The sequence below is a fragment of the Carassius gibelio genome, chromosome B22, assembly GCF_023724105.1.
Source record: "Carassius gibelio isolate Cgi1373 ecotype wild population from Czech Republic chromosome B22, carGib1.2-hapl.c, whole genome shotgun sequence".
In the NCBI taxonomy this organism is placed as follows: domain Eukaryota; kingdom Metazoa; phylum Chordata; class Actinopteri; order Cypriniformes; family Cyprinidae; genus Carassius; species Carassius gibelio.
This window is the reverse complement of record NC_068417.1, coordinates 32,062,391-32,077,666: the sequence shown is the minus strand read 5'-3', so window position 1 is coordinate 32,077,666 and position 15,276 is coordinate 32,062,391. Positions and strand designations below refer to the sequence as shown.

Here is a 15,276-nt window from a genome sequence, read left to right as displayed (position 1 = left end):
TGCAAAGTGACATCAACTGCTGGTCTGGAATGCATAAAACAGCATTTTATATTTCAAAAAAAAACACAAAAAAAACAGCAAAACAACCAAAGTTGAGTTCAAAACAATAATCTGAAGGGTTTTCTGAGGATTTTAATTTTTATATAAACAAAACATGTATTTCTGTGCAAACAGAAATAAGTGATCTATTGAGACCAGATGAAAAAGGAAAAACACTTTAGACACTTTGGAGACACGTACTTTAACCATAAACTTTATATATTGAACAATGATTGATTATGTGACTCAATACCATGACTTAGGTGCCCTTGATCAAGGCATCGAACCCCCAACTGCTCCCCAGGTGCCGCAGCCTAAATGGCTGCCCACTGCTCCAGGTGTGTGTTCACTGTGTGTGCACTTTGGATGGGTTAAATGCAGAGCACAAATTCTGAGTATGGGTCACCATACTTGGCTGAATGAATGTCACGTCACTTTAGATTTTACTTTGTTAATCTTCAGATTCAGTCATTTTAACTCAGTGGTTCTTAATCCTGGTCCTGGGAACCCTGCTCTGCACATTTTAGATGTCTCCCTTATTTGATACACCTAAGTCAGATCATCAGCTCATTATAAGAGAGCTCAATGAATTGACCTGAGTGTGTCAGATAATAGAGAAGTAGGAAATGTGCAAAGCAGTGGGATTAAGGTTTAATAACCACTGTTTTAACTTAATGTTGTAAAGAGAACACGTATCCTAAAGACCCTGCTGGAGCGCCAACTAGTGACTGAACATGAAAAAACAAGGCCTTAAGACTAAATAATGACATCTTTTTTTATGAAGTGTATATTAACTTTTTAAAATGTACATGGGATAAATTCATTTTCTTTTTCTAAATTACATATAAACCACAGTTTGATCCTTTTTTAACTCAGATTTGAGCTGATCATCATCACTAGAAGCTCCTGTGAAAAAACATTCAATATATTGTTCATTGATTTGTGTGTTATCAACAGACCTTATTATCTGGCAGCTCAGTTTCATCACCGAACTTTGATTAAATGTCTTCGCCTCCTTTCATAGTGACGGGGATTGAATTCATCTTTGTTTCCAGAGATGGATTTATCATATATGACCCGGAACAAGTTTGGAATATTTTTTTAATTCATAGAAATTGTCTGCTTTCAACCTTCCTTCGTTGTCAGTTATAATAATCAAAATGAAAAGAAATAAACGTCTGAAATATATCAGTCTTTGTGTGTAATGAATTAATATAATATACAAGTTTCACTTTTTGAATGGAATTAGTAAAATAAATAAACTTTTTGAAGATATTCTAATTATATGACCAGCACCTGTACACTTAAACAGTAACATGTTTAAACAACCAGAAGATGACGCATTTAGACGCCCAGGTACGTTCAGAAAAGACATGAAAAACTTTCTTTTGCATCTCTGAGTGAACCGCTTCAGATGCTCATCGTGTGCAGCAGTGAACTGAATGAGTCAATTAAACAGATTTGCGAATCAATTCACTGGTTTGCCACATATTTTGATCACAGACGGTAAAAGAAATGGACACAGCGACCCCATAGAGAATCACAGTCCTGCCCACAGCCCGAGAGAGCTTTGGTGTGGGAAGTCAATTTCCCATTCATTTCTCCCATTGACTTTCGGAAAAATCTGTATCCAATAGAGTTTTAGAGCATGCTAAAGATAACCACATACGGCTGAACTCATAAGCACTTAACATATCATTTCAAGTGAAAAAAATTAAGAGAAAATCCAAAAAAAGTCAAAGGTACAAGACTGTGTACATATTTTCATTTCGAGCAAAGGAACTACTCATCCCATAAACCACCACGCCTCACTGAAGTCGACCGAAGCCACAACCGCGAACGAGCCTTTTGAGCAACTTCAAATCTGACGACTTGTGTTTTATATAGTGAATGTGCCGTAATAGCAGTTCTTTCAGTATTAATCGTGTAAATAAAGAGTGTTTTATATAGGTATTGTGTATTGATTTTTGCATTTATCATCGTGTATTGAATTTTTACTTCCGGCACCGGCTGTGGGTGGGACTGTGATGCTCTATTGGATTCAACGGAGACAAGTGAAGTCAATTAGAAGCACCAGAGCCCATCTACGGAGAGCCTTCCCACTCCCTATTAAGTCCTATTGTACCGAATTTTGGTTGCAGTTCCACCAGAGTTCCACTGAGGGTGATCGCCATGAGTGCAAAATGAATGGGAGTCTATGGGGCTGGACGGCTAAATTTGTCCCTTTCACCTGATTGCCGTTGAGAAATCTCAGATCTGATTGTAGGTTTTGCAAGTTCAACATGGGTTATAGATCGAAAGTTGAATGAAAGAGTACTTATATCCTTTTGATTTCTCACAGGTTGTTTTTCTTTTCAACGCAGCCATTTTTCATTTTATTTGGTTGCTGGCACTTTTATCTGCCTTCTGTTATGCATGTACTGTGAACAGCGCCGTCGCTAGTAGGGTAAAAGGTGTTGACTATTATAGGGGCCCACGGCTGAGGAGGTGGGGGGGGGGGGGGCCTGGGCGATCTCAACTGTCTGGCTGAGGTCAGTCTAAAAAGACGCTCAGGACAGTTGACAGAACGCTGCTGCGTGTCGTCACGAAAGCGTATCATTTTCATGTGTTATTAAGCCTTACCACTTGCTATTTTAACCATTCAAAAGACTTAAAAGCATTCAAACACAAGACGTGGAAAAGCTGAACTGAGTAGCTGGTTACTCGCGCGCTGTGCTCGGTGCGCATGCGGAGAGAGAGCCGTGTCTCACAGACAGCAACACCGATCTAAGCTCTCATTTGCATAGTTCTCCTTTAAGTTCCTCCTGCACCTCAACGAACAAAAACAAATTGCAGTTTAAACAAACAGAAAAGGATGTGTAATAGCCCACTTCAGCACCACGGTGTTCTGGTGTTCAGGGCTCACGCAGAGAGAGGCGTCTCAAAACACTTGAACACCGAATTTGTCTGTTTTTGCTCTTGTACCGACAAATACATAAAAAAGATGTGAAAATACCCGTCTTGGATAGTATGTCCGAAAAAAAACTGTCGGTTATGTCTTAAATGAAAATCGTATGAGTATTATATTGGATGCATTCATTGTCTCTTAAAGTGACTGTGCCTAATTTAGCTACTAGCTGCTGTAATGTTCAAAAAAAAAAAAAAAAAAAAACTAGTACTGTACGTGCAGGACACTATTAATTAATGTATGTAAGTGAGTATAGCATAAATAAGAGAGGCAAGAGGGGCCTAATGGTTCTGGGCGTCACCATTGGCTAGCGGACCCCCACCTGCTGTTAACATTCCATTGACTCCCATTCATTTTGCCGTGACTCTGACAGCGAATAACTTTACATCTGAGGCGTTTAAAAACTCCATTCGTCCATTCATTATTTCTAAAGATACACGAAAATGTATAAAAGGCCCCATTATCTTTTATCTTACATGGCCCCGTAGAAGCAGTTTTGTAAAAATAGGCTGATGATTGCGTCATAACCAGCGACTCTCTGTCGCACAGTAGAGAAATTACCATATGGACAGGAGGAGAAGCTCGCAGGCAATCTTTTACTGTCTATGAGGCTATCGGGGGGACGTAGAGGCATAAAGTCAAGGGAGAAGCCCATAGAGAGTCCATAAAAGCAACGGAACGAATTCAACAACGTCTGCAAGATTCGGTATATCTTCAGTATATCCTATATATGTGTATATATATATATATATATATATATATATATATATATATATATATATATATAAACAAAACAAAAACTCCCACTAACTAAAGTTAACCAAACTAAACTATCTATCAACAGAAAATGTAGAAACAAACATCTTCAGCGTAAAAGATGCCATGACTAACCCTTCTCTAACTAATCAAACAAAAACATTCTAAATGTACCTCTCTCTCTAATCTAGTGTGTCTTATTGAGTAAAAGGAACCTACATGATGTGAATGTATGTCGAGACATGCTTACCTTACTCACAACCTCTCCAATACAGTTTGCACAACTCTCATCAGAGACTAAAGTTTCACAACAGATGATCAGACATCAAACAGGTCCACACGCACATCAAGGTCAGTCAAAAACCAGCGAAAACCCCTGAAACTACAGCAAAGAAAACTGAACCTTAACTCAAACAAAAACACACTCAGACTGGTATTCTCGCAATAGAAAGAACCGTCTTCACAGAGCCGCGTCATTGCCCAGCCCCAGCTTCTTCGCCATTAAAGTTAGTCTCTTTTAAACTGCACAACGGAGCAATCACAGACATCAGCATCCTATGTCAACAGAGTGACAGGCAGATCTTCCAATGAGCTTCGCTTCTGAAACAAACAGAACATGCAAACAAACACACACATACAGTAACATATACAAAAGCATGCTTACATACCATTGGGTACATAACATGTTCTCTTATAAAGGACACACAGTAACAAATAACAACACAGTACCTCCATATACAACAGTGTAAAGTTATGTACAAACTGATGTAGTAAAGTAAATTTGTTGAAACAAGTTGAACCAAATACTGACCACCAAAGTTAAATAGTTAAGAAAACAATCACTCTCACTGGGTATGTAATATCATATAAAAATGTGCAATACTATCTAAATTCATATTTTCTATTACTGTTATGCTGTTGTTATTTGCATTAATAGGGTCCCCTCCTGCTCAGGCCCCTCATCTGGACTTCTTTCACTCCCTGAAAGAAAACAAAGAAAACACAAAAGTTTATATTTATGTGCAAAGATAATTACATTAAAAAAATCATTCTGGAAATGGAAATTAAATAATTTAATATTATGACATTTTATTATTTTTAGAGCGGAAAATAATGTGATTTTTCAAATCTATATAAGATCTCCATGTTACTCACCACGGATTGTAACTTTGAATCTCTTGTATTTGGTCTCTCGGCTGCTGATGATCAATAGTTTATAAACTCCAGAGTGTTCAGTTGAGCTGTTCGTGATGGTCAGAGATCCAGACTGATCCAGGTTCAGTCGGTTTCTGAATTTCTCTTCAGTGGAGAAGCTTGTATTGAAACTTGTACCGAAAAGTGCTTTATTTATTTCTCCTCTAGCGATGAGACTGTCTTCAGGTCCAAACATCCACAGCACCAGATCATCTTTTTGTATTTCAATATCGTTGTCTAGCCTGACTGATTCTCCCTCCATCCCAGACTCAGTCTTCTCTTTATTTTCAGCACCACATACAAGAGGAAACACATGAATGTTATAACAAAATTAACTCCTGTCCGATTAATTAGAGGGCAAGATGATGGATTTTAGTTTTGCACATAAGAATGAACTGTGTTGGAGCTGTACACATTTTAAAATGTCCCTAATTTCTGGCCACCAATGAAGATTTGACTAACATAATATCATTTGTTTCTGTCTTCTCGAGTTGTTTGCATCTTTATCTTTTAATCATAGCGCTAAATCATCAAAACTTTAGAGTACTCACCATGAGCAATAACCATGAATCTCTTGCATGTGCTCTTTTTGCCGCTGGTGATTTGAAGTGTATAAACGTCTGAATGAGCTCTGCTGATGTTCCTGATGGTCAAATCTCCAGTTCTCTGGTTTAACTGCAGTCGGTCTCTGAATCTGCCATCAGGACCTTTGTATAATTTGGTCTGATTGGTGGCTCGGTTGATTTCAGCTATGAAAATGTCTTCATCACTAAACTTCCACAGTATCCGGTCATCTTTGTTCAGTGCAGTAACACCAGTTTGTAGAGTGACAGAATCTCCAACTGTATATTTCAGTGTGTTCACTGCCAAAACAAGAAACATGAAGAAACATGTGAGTGTGAACATTAACACAGTTATCTATATTATTTTTGAGTTACTCACACCAAACAAGAACGTTGAACTTCTTGTATAAGTCTTTATTTCTGCCCTTTTTGATCTGCAGTTCGTAAACTCCAGAGTCAGTGCTTTTAGTGTTCATGATGGTGAGATCTCCAGTTCGATCGTCCAGCTCCAATCTGTCTCTAAATCCATCATCATCATTGTAAACAATGCTCTCATTGGTCTGTCCATCGATTTTGGCGATAAGTGCATTTCTAGGTTCAAACTTCCAAAGTATCAGATCATCTTTCTGTATTTCAGTAACACCGGTCTGCAGACGGACAGATTCTCCTTCTGTGGATTTCAGTGTGTCCTCTTCATTTTATAAAGAAACAGAAACACATAAAACATGTTGATATGAATGTGGATGTAAACAATTCAAAACCCACTAAAGAACCCAACGAAGGTCAAAAACAAACAAAGTAACATATTGACGGACAATACTGTAGGTTATTTGAAGTATTTCAGTTCTCACCTCGTACAATAACTCTGAATCTCTTCAGTTTTGTCGCTTTACTGCCGGTGATCTTCATCTGATAATCTCCAGAGATTGGGATCCTGATGTCGCTGATGGTCAGATCTCCAGTCTGATGGTCCAGCTGTAGCTTGTCTCTGAATTCCTCATCATCTGTGTATGAGATGTTACTGCCATTTTTGTCGATTCGTGCAATAACCATTTCTTGAGGTCCAAACATCCAGAGCACTTCATCGTCTCTCTGGATCTCGACTGCACCGGATTTTAGCGTGACAGAATTTCCCTCCTTCACGGACACGTTCTTCTTTTCTGTCTCAACATCAAGTGAATGTAGAAGATATTCAATATTTCAAAAGATGTTACATTGTTCAATTATCCAAAAATATATTTTTGGGTGAATTAATAAACTACTGTAAAGTGAGTCCAATTAGAAAAAGTAGAACTGCTCCAAAACGTTTAATTTGATTCATAAACAATTTTGAGTCAATTTACTGAACAGTGATCTGATTGGTTTTTAAGTCACTTTTTAAATGCATTTCTAGGGTTTTTCAACTTCCTTTAATCTTTCTTCAGTAAGAATAAGAAGAATTCCAAAACTGTTTATCACACAAAAAGTAAAAAGTTTATTTTTCTGCTAAATTGTTGGCTCCTTAAACAATCCTAGGCTTTTAATTAAACAATTTGTGGTTAAGTGTAGTAGAAAACATTGTAACTAATTATTCTTTTAAAGGTGCCATATGCAAAAATTGAAGTAACAATATCCATAACATGACCTACACGCATCAAAAGAATGAGAAGAAATAAGGGTGATGATGTCATTAAAAAAATGTCAAGTTATAGTGCTGCAGAGATATCAACCTTAATTAGCATTAGCATTACTAGCCCCGGCCCGACAGGTGTCGTAACCACCAGCCAACCTGCAATACATGAATAACTCGCACGGCTTGTGGGCGTGTACTTGAACCTGATGTCAATCGTGTGGAAAGTACAGCCCACTACTTTCAGTTCAGGGAAGAGAGCGGAAGGATAGCTGAAGCCCCTGGCAAGAGACCAACACCCGCTACAGGGAAACAACCGCGCTCGGAATCACAAATCAAATCCGATAAGAATACCAGAGTAAACATCGGCACTGCTTTTAATCGCTGGAGACAACTGATGGACCTGAAAGAAATGAGGTTCGACTCCGAACTTGCAAGTTAGATGCTGTTAGTATTTCGCTAGAAGTTTGTTTTATATGTTTGTGTATTTGTTTTCGGGAAGTTATAACATAGAAATGTATCGAAGAGTGTTCGATAAACGTGCTAATGTTAGCGATGGCTAACCGTAGCTGCGTTTGATAATTAGCTAGCTATAACTTAACGTTACCCATTTTATTATATAGGGCTGTGCATGTCTTTACTCATGTACATCTCATCAGTAAATACGCTCCTGTAATTAGAAGTATATCTCCAGCACGTGTGTTCAGATCAGGGTTGCCAGGTTTTCACAACAAATCATGCTATTTGTATTGGGGTCGCTGTGACCCGCGGACATGAAAAACAACCACCACAGACTTGGCAACACTGGTTGGCATTTACTACACAGAGCCGTAATTCACTGACAATCTACACAAAATCGATGTTAAAATCGCAGGCGATTCTTTGTCGATTTTGTAAGCGATTTTGTGTTAGTTGTCGGTAGACTAAGGCTCTGTGCAGTAACTGCCACTCCACCTGAACCAGTGTTGCCAAGTCTGTGGTTGTTTTTCATGTCCGCGGTTTGAAGCAATCCCAATACCAATAACGTGATATTTAGCCCCTAAAATGCAAATTTTACCAGGGAAACCCTTCCCAAAATGTATATTTTAACCCCGGTAAGCAATTTTTATCGGGAAACCTCCCGGAAATGCGATTGGGCTAGTTTTGGACTAGTTTTAAGAAGCAACTGGGCAGGATTTGTTGTGAACACCTGGCAACCCTGATCTGAACGCACATGCTAGAGATATACTTCTAATTACAGGAGCGTCTTTACTGATGAGAAGTGCATGAAAATCACATTCGATTTTTTGCACAGCCCTATATATCATAACTAACCTGCTCTGTCTAGTCTGTTGGTCTCCGTGTCCTCTTTGCTTCGTGGTTTTTCTGTGCGTGAAAAAATTGATGTGTGGCGTGAAGCATGTGAAAAGAGTCAATTGTGTGTGTCTCACGGTGAATGCTGAATAAAGGACAGGTTGATTATTGCTGTTTAGCATTTGTATTAATCTATGATGTGTCCCTGTTTGCGTACAGGGACATAAAAAAAAAATTAAAAGTGATACGTGGACCAAGGTGTCTGAGATTGTTCATTTTAAGTAAAGGATCATAATATTTCGTCCACAACAATATTTAATGAGGTTAACTTATAACTCCTTGTGGTTAGTCTGCACGAGATCAACAAGCTTGTTTGCTTTGCGGCCGCTTTAAATACAAAATAAGCATTTGATCTACGTTAGAGCGTCTGAGCGCTCACAAATCTTTCTGCAGCGTTGTGAGCAGAGCGGCAAGAGCGATTTTTGACGCTCTAGACGCCGGCGGTGTGAACGCACAGTTAGGCTCCGGCTATGGCTGTAGTGTTGTTGTGAAAGTAGGGGCGGAGCATAGAGACTATGCCGTTTCTCGTTTGTTACTCTAGAGTAGACCAATTCACTTTATTGAGGCATACAGCCCCCATCTGGTATGGAATGTGGAGTATGACTTGATTTTTTTTTTTGCCAAACATTACAGATGGCAGCTTTAAACAAATTTGCTCCTATATTAACTGTAGATAACGCTCACCTTTCTGTTTTTTAGAGTATTTAAACATGTTGCACATGACACCCAAAGGTGCAGCCACCAGCAGAAGGACACAAAGACAAATCAGCACAATATAACCAGTGGACAGACCCGGATCTGGAACAGCTGAAGAGAGAGAGTCAAACACACTAACAATTTAATTATGAGAGAACATCTAAATTACACTAATTTGGCATGAACTACATACCAACAAAAACATTGAATCTCTTGTATAGTGTTTCTTTACTGTTGGAGATCTGTAATTCATAAACTCCAGCGTCTGAGGTTCTGATGTCTCTGATGGTGAGAGATCCTGTCTTATTTTCCAGATGTAGTCTCCGTCTGAATATATCATCTGAATTCAGTGTGATCTTACGAATCTTAAGGTTCAATTCAGCTATAAGACTGTCTGGATTTGTAGGTCCAAATGTCCATTGTATTAGATCCCGTTTCTGTGAATCAGTAACACCAGTGTGTAGAGTAACAGAATCTCCTTCTTTCTTGTTTTCTAACCCGGCAAAAATCACATCTGGAAAACAAACGGGAGAGAGGAGTAAAAAATATTATCATGATTAATCCAGAAAATGTTAAAGTAAATAAACAAAAAAAAAAATTTTAAGTTTGGGCTCATAAATATTTGATCACTCACACCCAAAGCAGTTATTGTAAATGAAATGATCACATATAATAGTTTTAATGTACTCTGCTTGACTGAAACCTGGCTAAAACCAAATGATTATTTTGGTCTAAATGAGTCTACTCCACCAAACTACTGCTATAAACATGAGCCCCGTCAGACTGGTCGTGGGGAAGGAGTTGCAACAATATTAATGTTACCCAGAAAACAGGATACAGGTTTAACTCATTCGAAATACTATCCTTAATGTTACACTGTCAGATTTATTTTTCTGACTGTACACTGTCAGAAAAATAAATCTATCTCTTGATCTCTATCTCTATCTCTAAATGTATCTCTTGTTCTGGCTACTGTGTATAGACCACCAGGGCCGTATACAGAATTCTTAAAAGAATTTGCATATTTCCTCTCAGACCTTCTGGTTACAGTCGATAAGGCGCTAATCATGGGATATTATGATGCATTAGGACTTGCGTTTACTGACCTAATAAACTCTTTTGGAGTCAAGCAAAATGTCACCGGGCCCACTCATCATTTTAATCATACACTAGATTTAATTATATCGCATGGAACCGATCTTACTGATATAGATAACGTACTTCAAAGCGATGATGTTACAGACCATTTCCTTGTATCGTGCATGCTGCATATCACCGATATTAACTATATGTCTCAGCATTACCGTCTGGGCAGAACTATTGTTCCAGTCACCAAAGACAGATTCGCAAATAACCTGCCTAATTTATCTCAACTGCTATTTGTACCCAAAAATTCACACGAATTAGACGAAATGACTGACAACATGTGCACTATTTTCTCTAATACATTAGAAGCTGTTGCCCACATTAAATTGAAAAAGGTAAGAGAAAAACGTACTGTGCCATATTATTACAGTAATACTCACTCTCTCAAGAAAGAAACTCATAGTCTTCAACGCAAATGGAGAAAAACTAACTTGGAAGTTTTTAAAATTGTATGGAAAAACAGTATGTCCAGCTATAGTCAGGCTCTAAAAACTGCTAGGGCAGAGCATATACACAAACTCATTGAAAATAACCAAAACAATCCAAGGTTTTTATTTAGGACAGTGGTTTGGTTAAGTTAACAAATTACCAGACGCCACCTGATTCAAATATTCCATCAAAGTTCAATAGTAATGACTTTATGAATTTCTTCACTGATAAAATAGATAACATTAGAAATACAATAGCGAATGTAGATTCTACAGTGTCTAACACTTCAGTTTCATCCATTGCACCCAAAGATAAACTGCAGTGCTTCACAACTATAGGACAGGAAGAGCTAAATAAACGTATCACTGTATCTAAACCAACAACATGTTTATTAGATCCTGTACCCACTAAATTACTGAAAGAACTGTTACCTTTAGCCGAAGAACCGCTTCTCAATATTATTAACTCGTTGTTAATTATCTTTAGGTCACGTTCCAAAACCATTCAAGCTTGCGGTTATTAAGAAAGCACAACTAGATCCTAGTAAACTGGCAAATTATAGGCCTATTTCAAATCTTTGATTTATGTCTAAAATTTTAGAAAAAGCGGTGTCTGCTCAATTGAGCTCCTTCCTGCAAAATTTTTTTTTATCTGTATGAAGAATTTCACCATAGCACAGAAACTGCACATGTTAAAATTAAAAATGACCTGCTTCTTGCGTCAGATCAAGGCTGCATCTCATTACTAGTTTTACTTGATCTTAGTGCTGCGTTCGACACCATAGATCATGACATACTCATAGATAGATTACAAAACTATACAAGTATTCAAGGGCAGGCTCAAAGATGGTTAAGATCCTACCTGTCCAATCGCTACCATTTTGTTTATTTAAATGGGGAGTCATCTCATTTATCACCAGTAAAATATGGAGTGCCACAAGGATCAATCCTAGGTCCCCTTCTAGTGTTGTCACGGTACCAAAATTTCAGTATTCGGTACCGATACCAGTGAAAATCCACGGTTCTCGATACCAATTTCGGTACCAAAGCAAAACACAAAAATATGCTAATTAAAAAAAAAAATTTAGCACTAAAATAAAAACAATGCCATTCTTTATACTTATTTACAATTGTGTTTAAAGTTTTTCTACAAGTTATATAATTATGAAAAACAGTAAACAAGCTTCACCCAAATTTAATTTGTCTTTTAATTTATGAAATTTAAACATTTTATTTTTGGTAAATGGAAGAAATATTGTGATTTATTTCTTTAAAAAATTAAGTTTTATAAATTTTTCAAAAGTAGTAGCAGTATCACATACATTTTACTAAATAATTGTAATATTTCTAGCACAATGCCTTTATGTAAAAATTAACTTTTAGGACTAATGAATGCATATTTGTCATTTTAACTGAACTTAAGACTGGTGGTGATGCTTAAGATATTTTGGGTCATTGAGGCTTTATGTAAAAAAAAATAAAAAATAATAGATCATATTAATTATTATTAAAAGATAATACTACTACTAATTCTACTATCATACTAATGTATATACAATGCACTATGAATTGATGAGCTGCTGGGTTCATGAATATTAATCACGTTGTCTGTGTTCGGTCAAACTGATTTGCTGAAATCAGAACAGGGATGGTACTATTCACGGAAGAGAAGACAAAGCTGAATAAAGTCGTCGGTTTTGCTATTTTTGGACCAAAATGTATTTTCGATGCTTCAAAAAATTCTAACCGACCCTCTGATGTCACATGGACTATTTGATGATGTTTTTCTTACCTTTCTGGACATGGACAGTATACCGTTCACACAGCTTCAATGGAGGGACTGAGAGCTCTCGGACTAAATCTAAAATATCTTAAACTGTGTTCCAAAGATAAACGGAGGATTTACGGGTTTGAAACAACATGAGGGTAAGTTATTAATTATATAATTTTGCTATCTGGGTGAACTAACCCTTTAATTTTTTAACCCTTTAAAAGTTGCTTTGTAATGATTTGTATCGTAAAAAGCACTATACAAATAAACTTGAATTGAGTTGAATTGAGTAGGGAAATGAAACAAATATCTGAGCTTCTCACCATGGACAGTAACACTGAATGTCTTGAGGAAAGTCTCGTTGCTGATGATCTTTAGATGATAATCTCCAGAGTGTTTGGTTCTGATGTCACTGATGACCAGAGATCCAGTCTTATTGTCCAGCTGCAGTCTGTCTTCAAACCTCAGATCATCAACATCATATAATGAGACTGTTTGAGTTTTACCATCGATTTTAGCGATAATATTGATTTGAGATTCGTACATCCACATCAAGAAAAATATTGTCTGTATTTCAGTGACATCAGTGTGTAGAGTGAGAGAATCTCCCTCCTTCACAGACACTTTTTCCGTCTCGCTGTACACACCTGAAAAACAGAAACCGTAGTTTAAGATTTTCAACTACAAACAAAACATTAGCGCTTCAGTTGATATATAACATCGTAAGGATTAAGTAAATATCTTAATAACACAGCCCACTGAATATTACCCTTATGAAAATTAACCATGGTTTTATTATAGTAAAAGTGTAGTAACCATTGGATTTAAGCATATTGTTTACATTTGTATAACCAGTTTTACTACAAAAACATGGTTAAATTTTGCCTACACGATGGTTAGTGTATAACCATGATTATTGTTTTTTATTTTTCTTAAAGTAACACCAATGTTGTTATTAGTAAGTGTATAGAATACTGAATGAGAGGTAATATTGTTGTCATTTGTGGATTTTGTCCACGCTTGCTTATTCAGCTGGCTATTTAAACTGACAGCATAACAAAACGATACAATTTTAGTAGTGTTTTAAAAATAGCCTATTTATTTTGTACTACTCGTTTTTACGGAACTTCAGTTTTTTCTTTTTCTATAAATATTCTCGTGCGTGTCTGTGAAGTTCTTGTCTCTTTCGGATTTCCGATCGGTGTTTAATGGCTGATTTGGCTGCACGCCTGATAACGAAATTACGTAACCTGAACCTGAAAGAACGTCAAAAGCACACGCTAGTTACGTAACATAGCCAAACTGATTTTGAAAACGTCTGTTCAAGATTTTGCTTAAGGACATCCGCTACGCTTATTAATAGCAGGCTATTGCACGCCAATGTTAGTGATTGAGACCGAAATACCTTTCTTCAGCTCATGCATGAGATGACAACAGTCATTGTGAAACTGAAAGTATGAAGAACCGAGGCTACTTACGGTCCAAAAATAATGCGAAGGAAAAGAGCAATAATAGTTTCTTCATATCGCTGTGCTGTATGATTGTCAAGCCCATAGCCATGACTCGATCGATCAGTAGAGCGTCGCAGCGGAGACGCGCGCGGTGATAACTGCCCTCATGAGTGGTGCCACCCTTATGAAATGTAGAGCAAGATGTGCTGTAATGACATCATAACACAACCAATGTTGGTTCATGAGTTTAAGTTACGCACAAATGTAGTTTTACTCTTTAAATACATTCAAATGCATATATATATTAGGGCTAGTAAGCGATTAAAAATATAAATAAATTACATAATGAGGTGATTAATTAATCGCGTATAAAATGGAGAAATTACTATGAAACGGTAATTTAAAGGTTAAATTGTTGTGCAAAGCATCATATAGAGATTACAAAGAGTAGGTTCAGCAAGAAATATTTTGTTTGATCAAATTTATTACTCTTTTGGACCATGTGAGTCAATCTTGACAGAATTGTCATTTTTGGCTGGGTGAATTATAACTTTAATCATTTTCTTAATTTTATTATTATTGCTATGCAAATATGAAATTATTTCTTTAATTAAATGATACTCTAAATAATAAACTAAAACTGCCAGTAGGTGGTGGTAAATGTCTTAATGATTAAGTTATAGAGTCATTTATTCATCCATTTGATTTGTTCAAATGGCTGATATTTCGGTGGCTGACAGAGCTCAACACGCTGCAACTTAAGAAAACACACACAAATTGAAAAGAACATCAGCAAATGAAGGAAACATCTTCATCAGTTTGACAACACAAGTGTTGCAAATGATCACACCAATGCATATAACAAAACGCGCTGCAAATCCTCACAGCACATGCACTTTACTCCTATTTTGATCAACATGTTATGAGACTAAGTTTGAAAGGCACACTTTTTAAATGCAATACTTCTACATTTGACATTAAATGTTGAACAACACATTAAAAATATGGGTAATATATATATAATATAATATAAGGTGCGTGTATATATATATATATATATATATATATATATATATATATATATATATATATATATATATATATATATATGTATATATATATATATATATATATATGTATGTATATGTATATGAGCCAACTGAAGAGAGATATTTGACAACAATAAGTGCTATTGTTTTCATGACCAGTACCATAAGGATAAGATGATTCATACACAAGGAACAAGGAACTGCACCTTTGTCATCTACAGTAAAATCAGGTTCAGAGTTCATATACAAATAAGTCTTTGCTATTTTTGACTTG

General features: G+C 36.6%; 1 protein-coding gene across 2 annotated transcripts; it reads right to left on the bottom strand.

Annotated features, from left to right (window-relative positions):
* Positions 1-3,793: 3,793 nt before the first annotated feature.
* Positions 3,794-14,220, bottom strand: LOC127988244 (uncharacterized). 2 transcript variants are annotated; one of them, XM_052590882.1, is made up of 9 exons: positions 13,981-14,220; positions 12,826-13,149; positions 9,390-9,671; positions 9,146-9,268; positions 6,351-6,659; positions 5,879-6,190; positions 5,488-5,799; positions 4,898-5,215; positions 3,794-4,723 (listed from the first exon to the last, which is right to left on the bottom strand). In XM_052590882.1, the coding sequence occupies exons 1-9, from the start codon at positions 14,060-14,062 to the stop codon at positions 4,653-4,655; spliced, it is 2,133 nt and encodes a 710-aa protein (XP_052446842.1). In that variant the 5' UTR covers positions 14,063-14,220; the 3' UTR covers positions 3,794-4,652. The 2 variants fall into 2 exon arrangements, with proteins under 2 accessions (XP_052446842.1, XP_052446841.1); XM_052590881.1 differs by having other exon boundaries at positions 9,351-9,671; positions 13,981-14,219.
* Between the last annotated feature and the right edge of the window lie 1,056 nt (positions 14,221-15,276).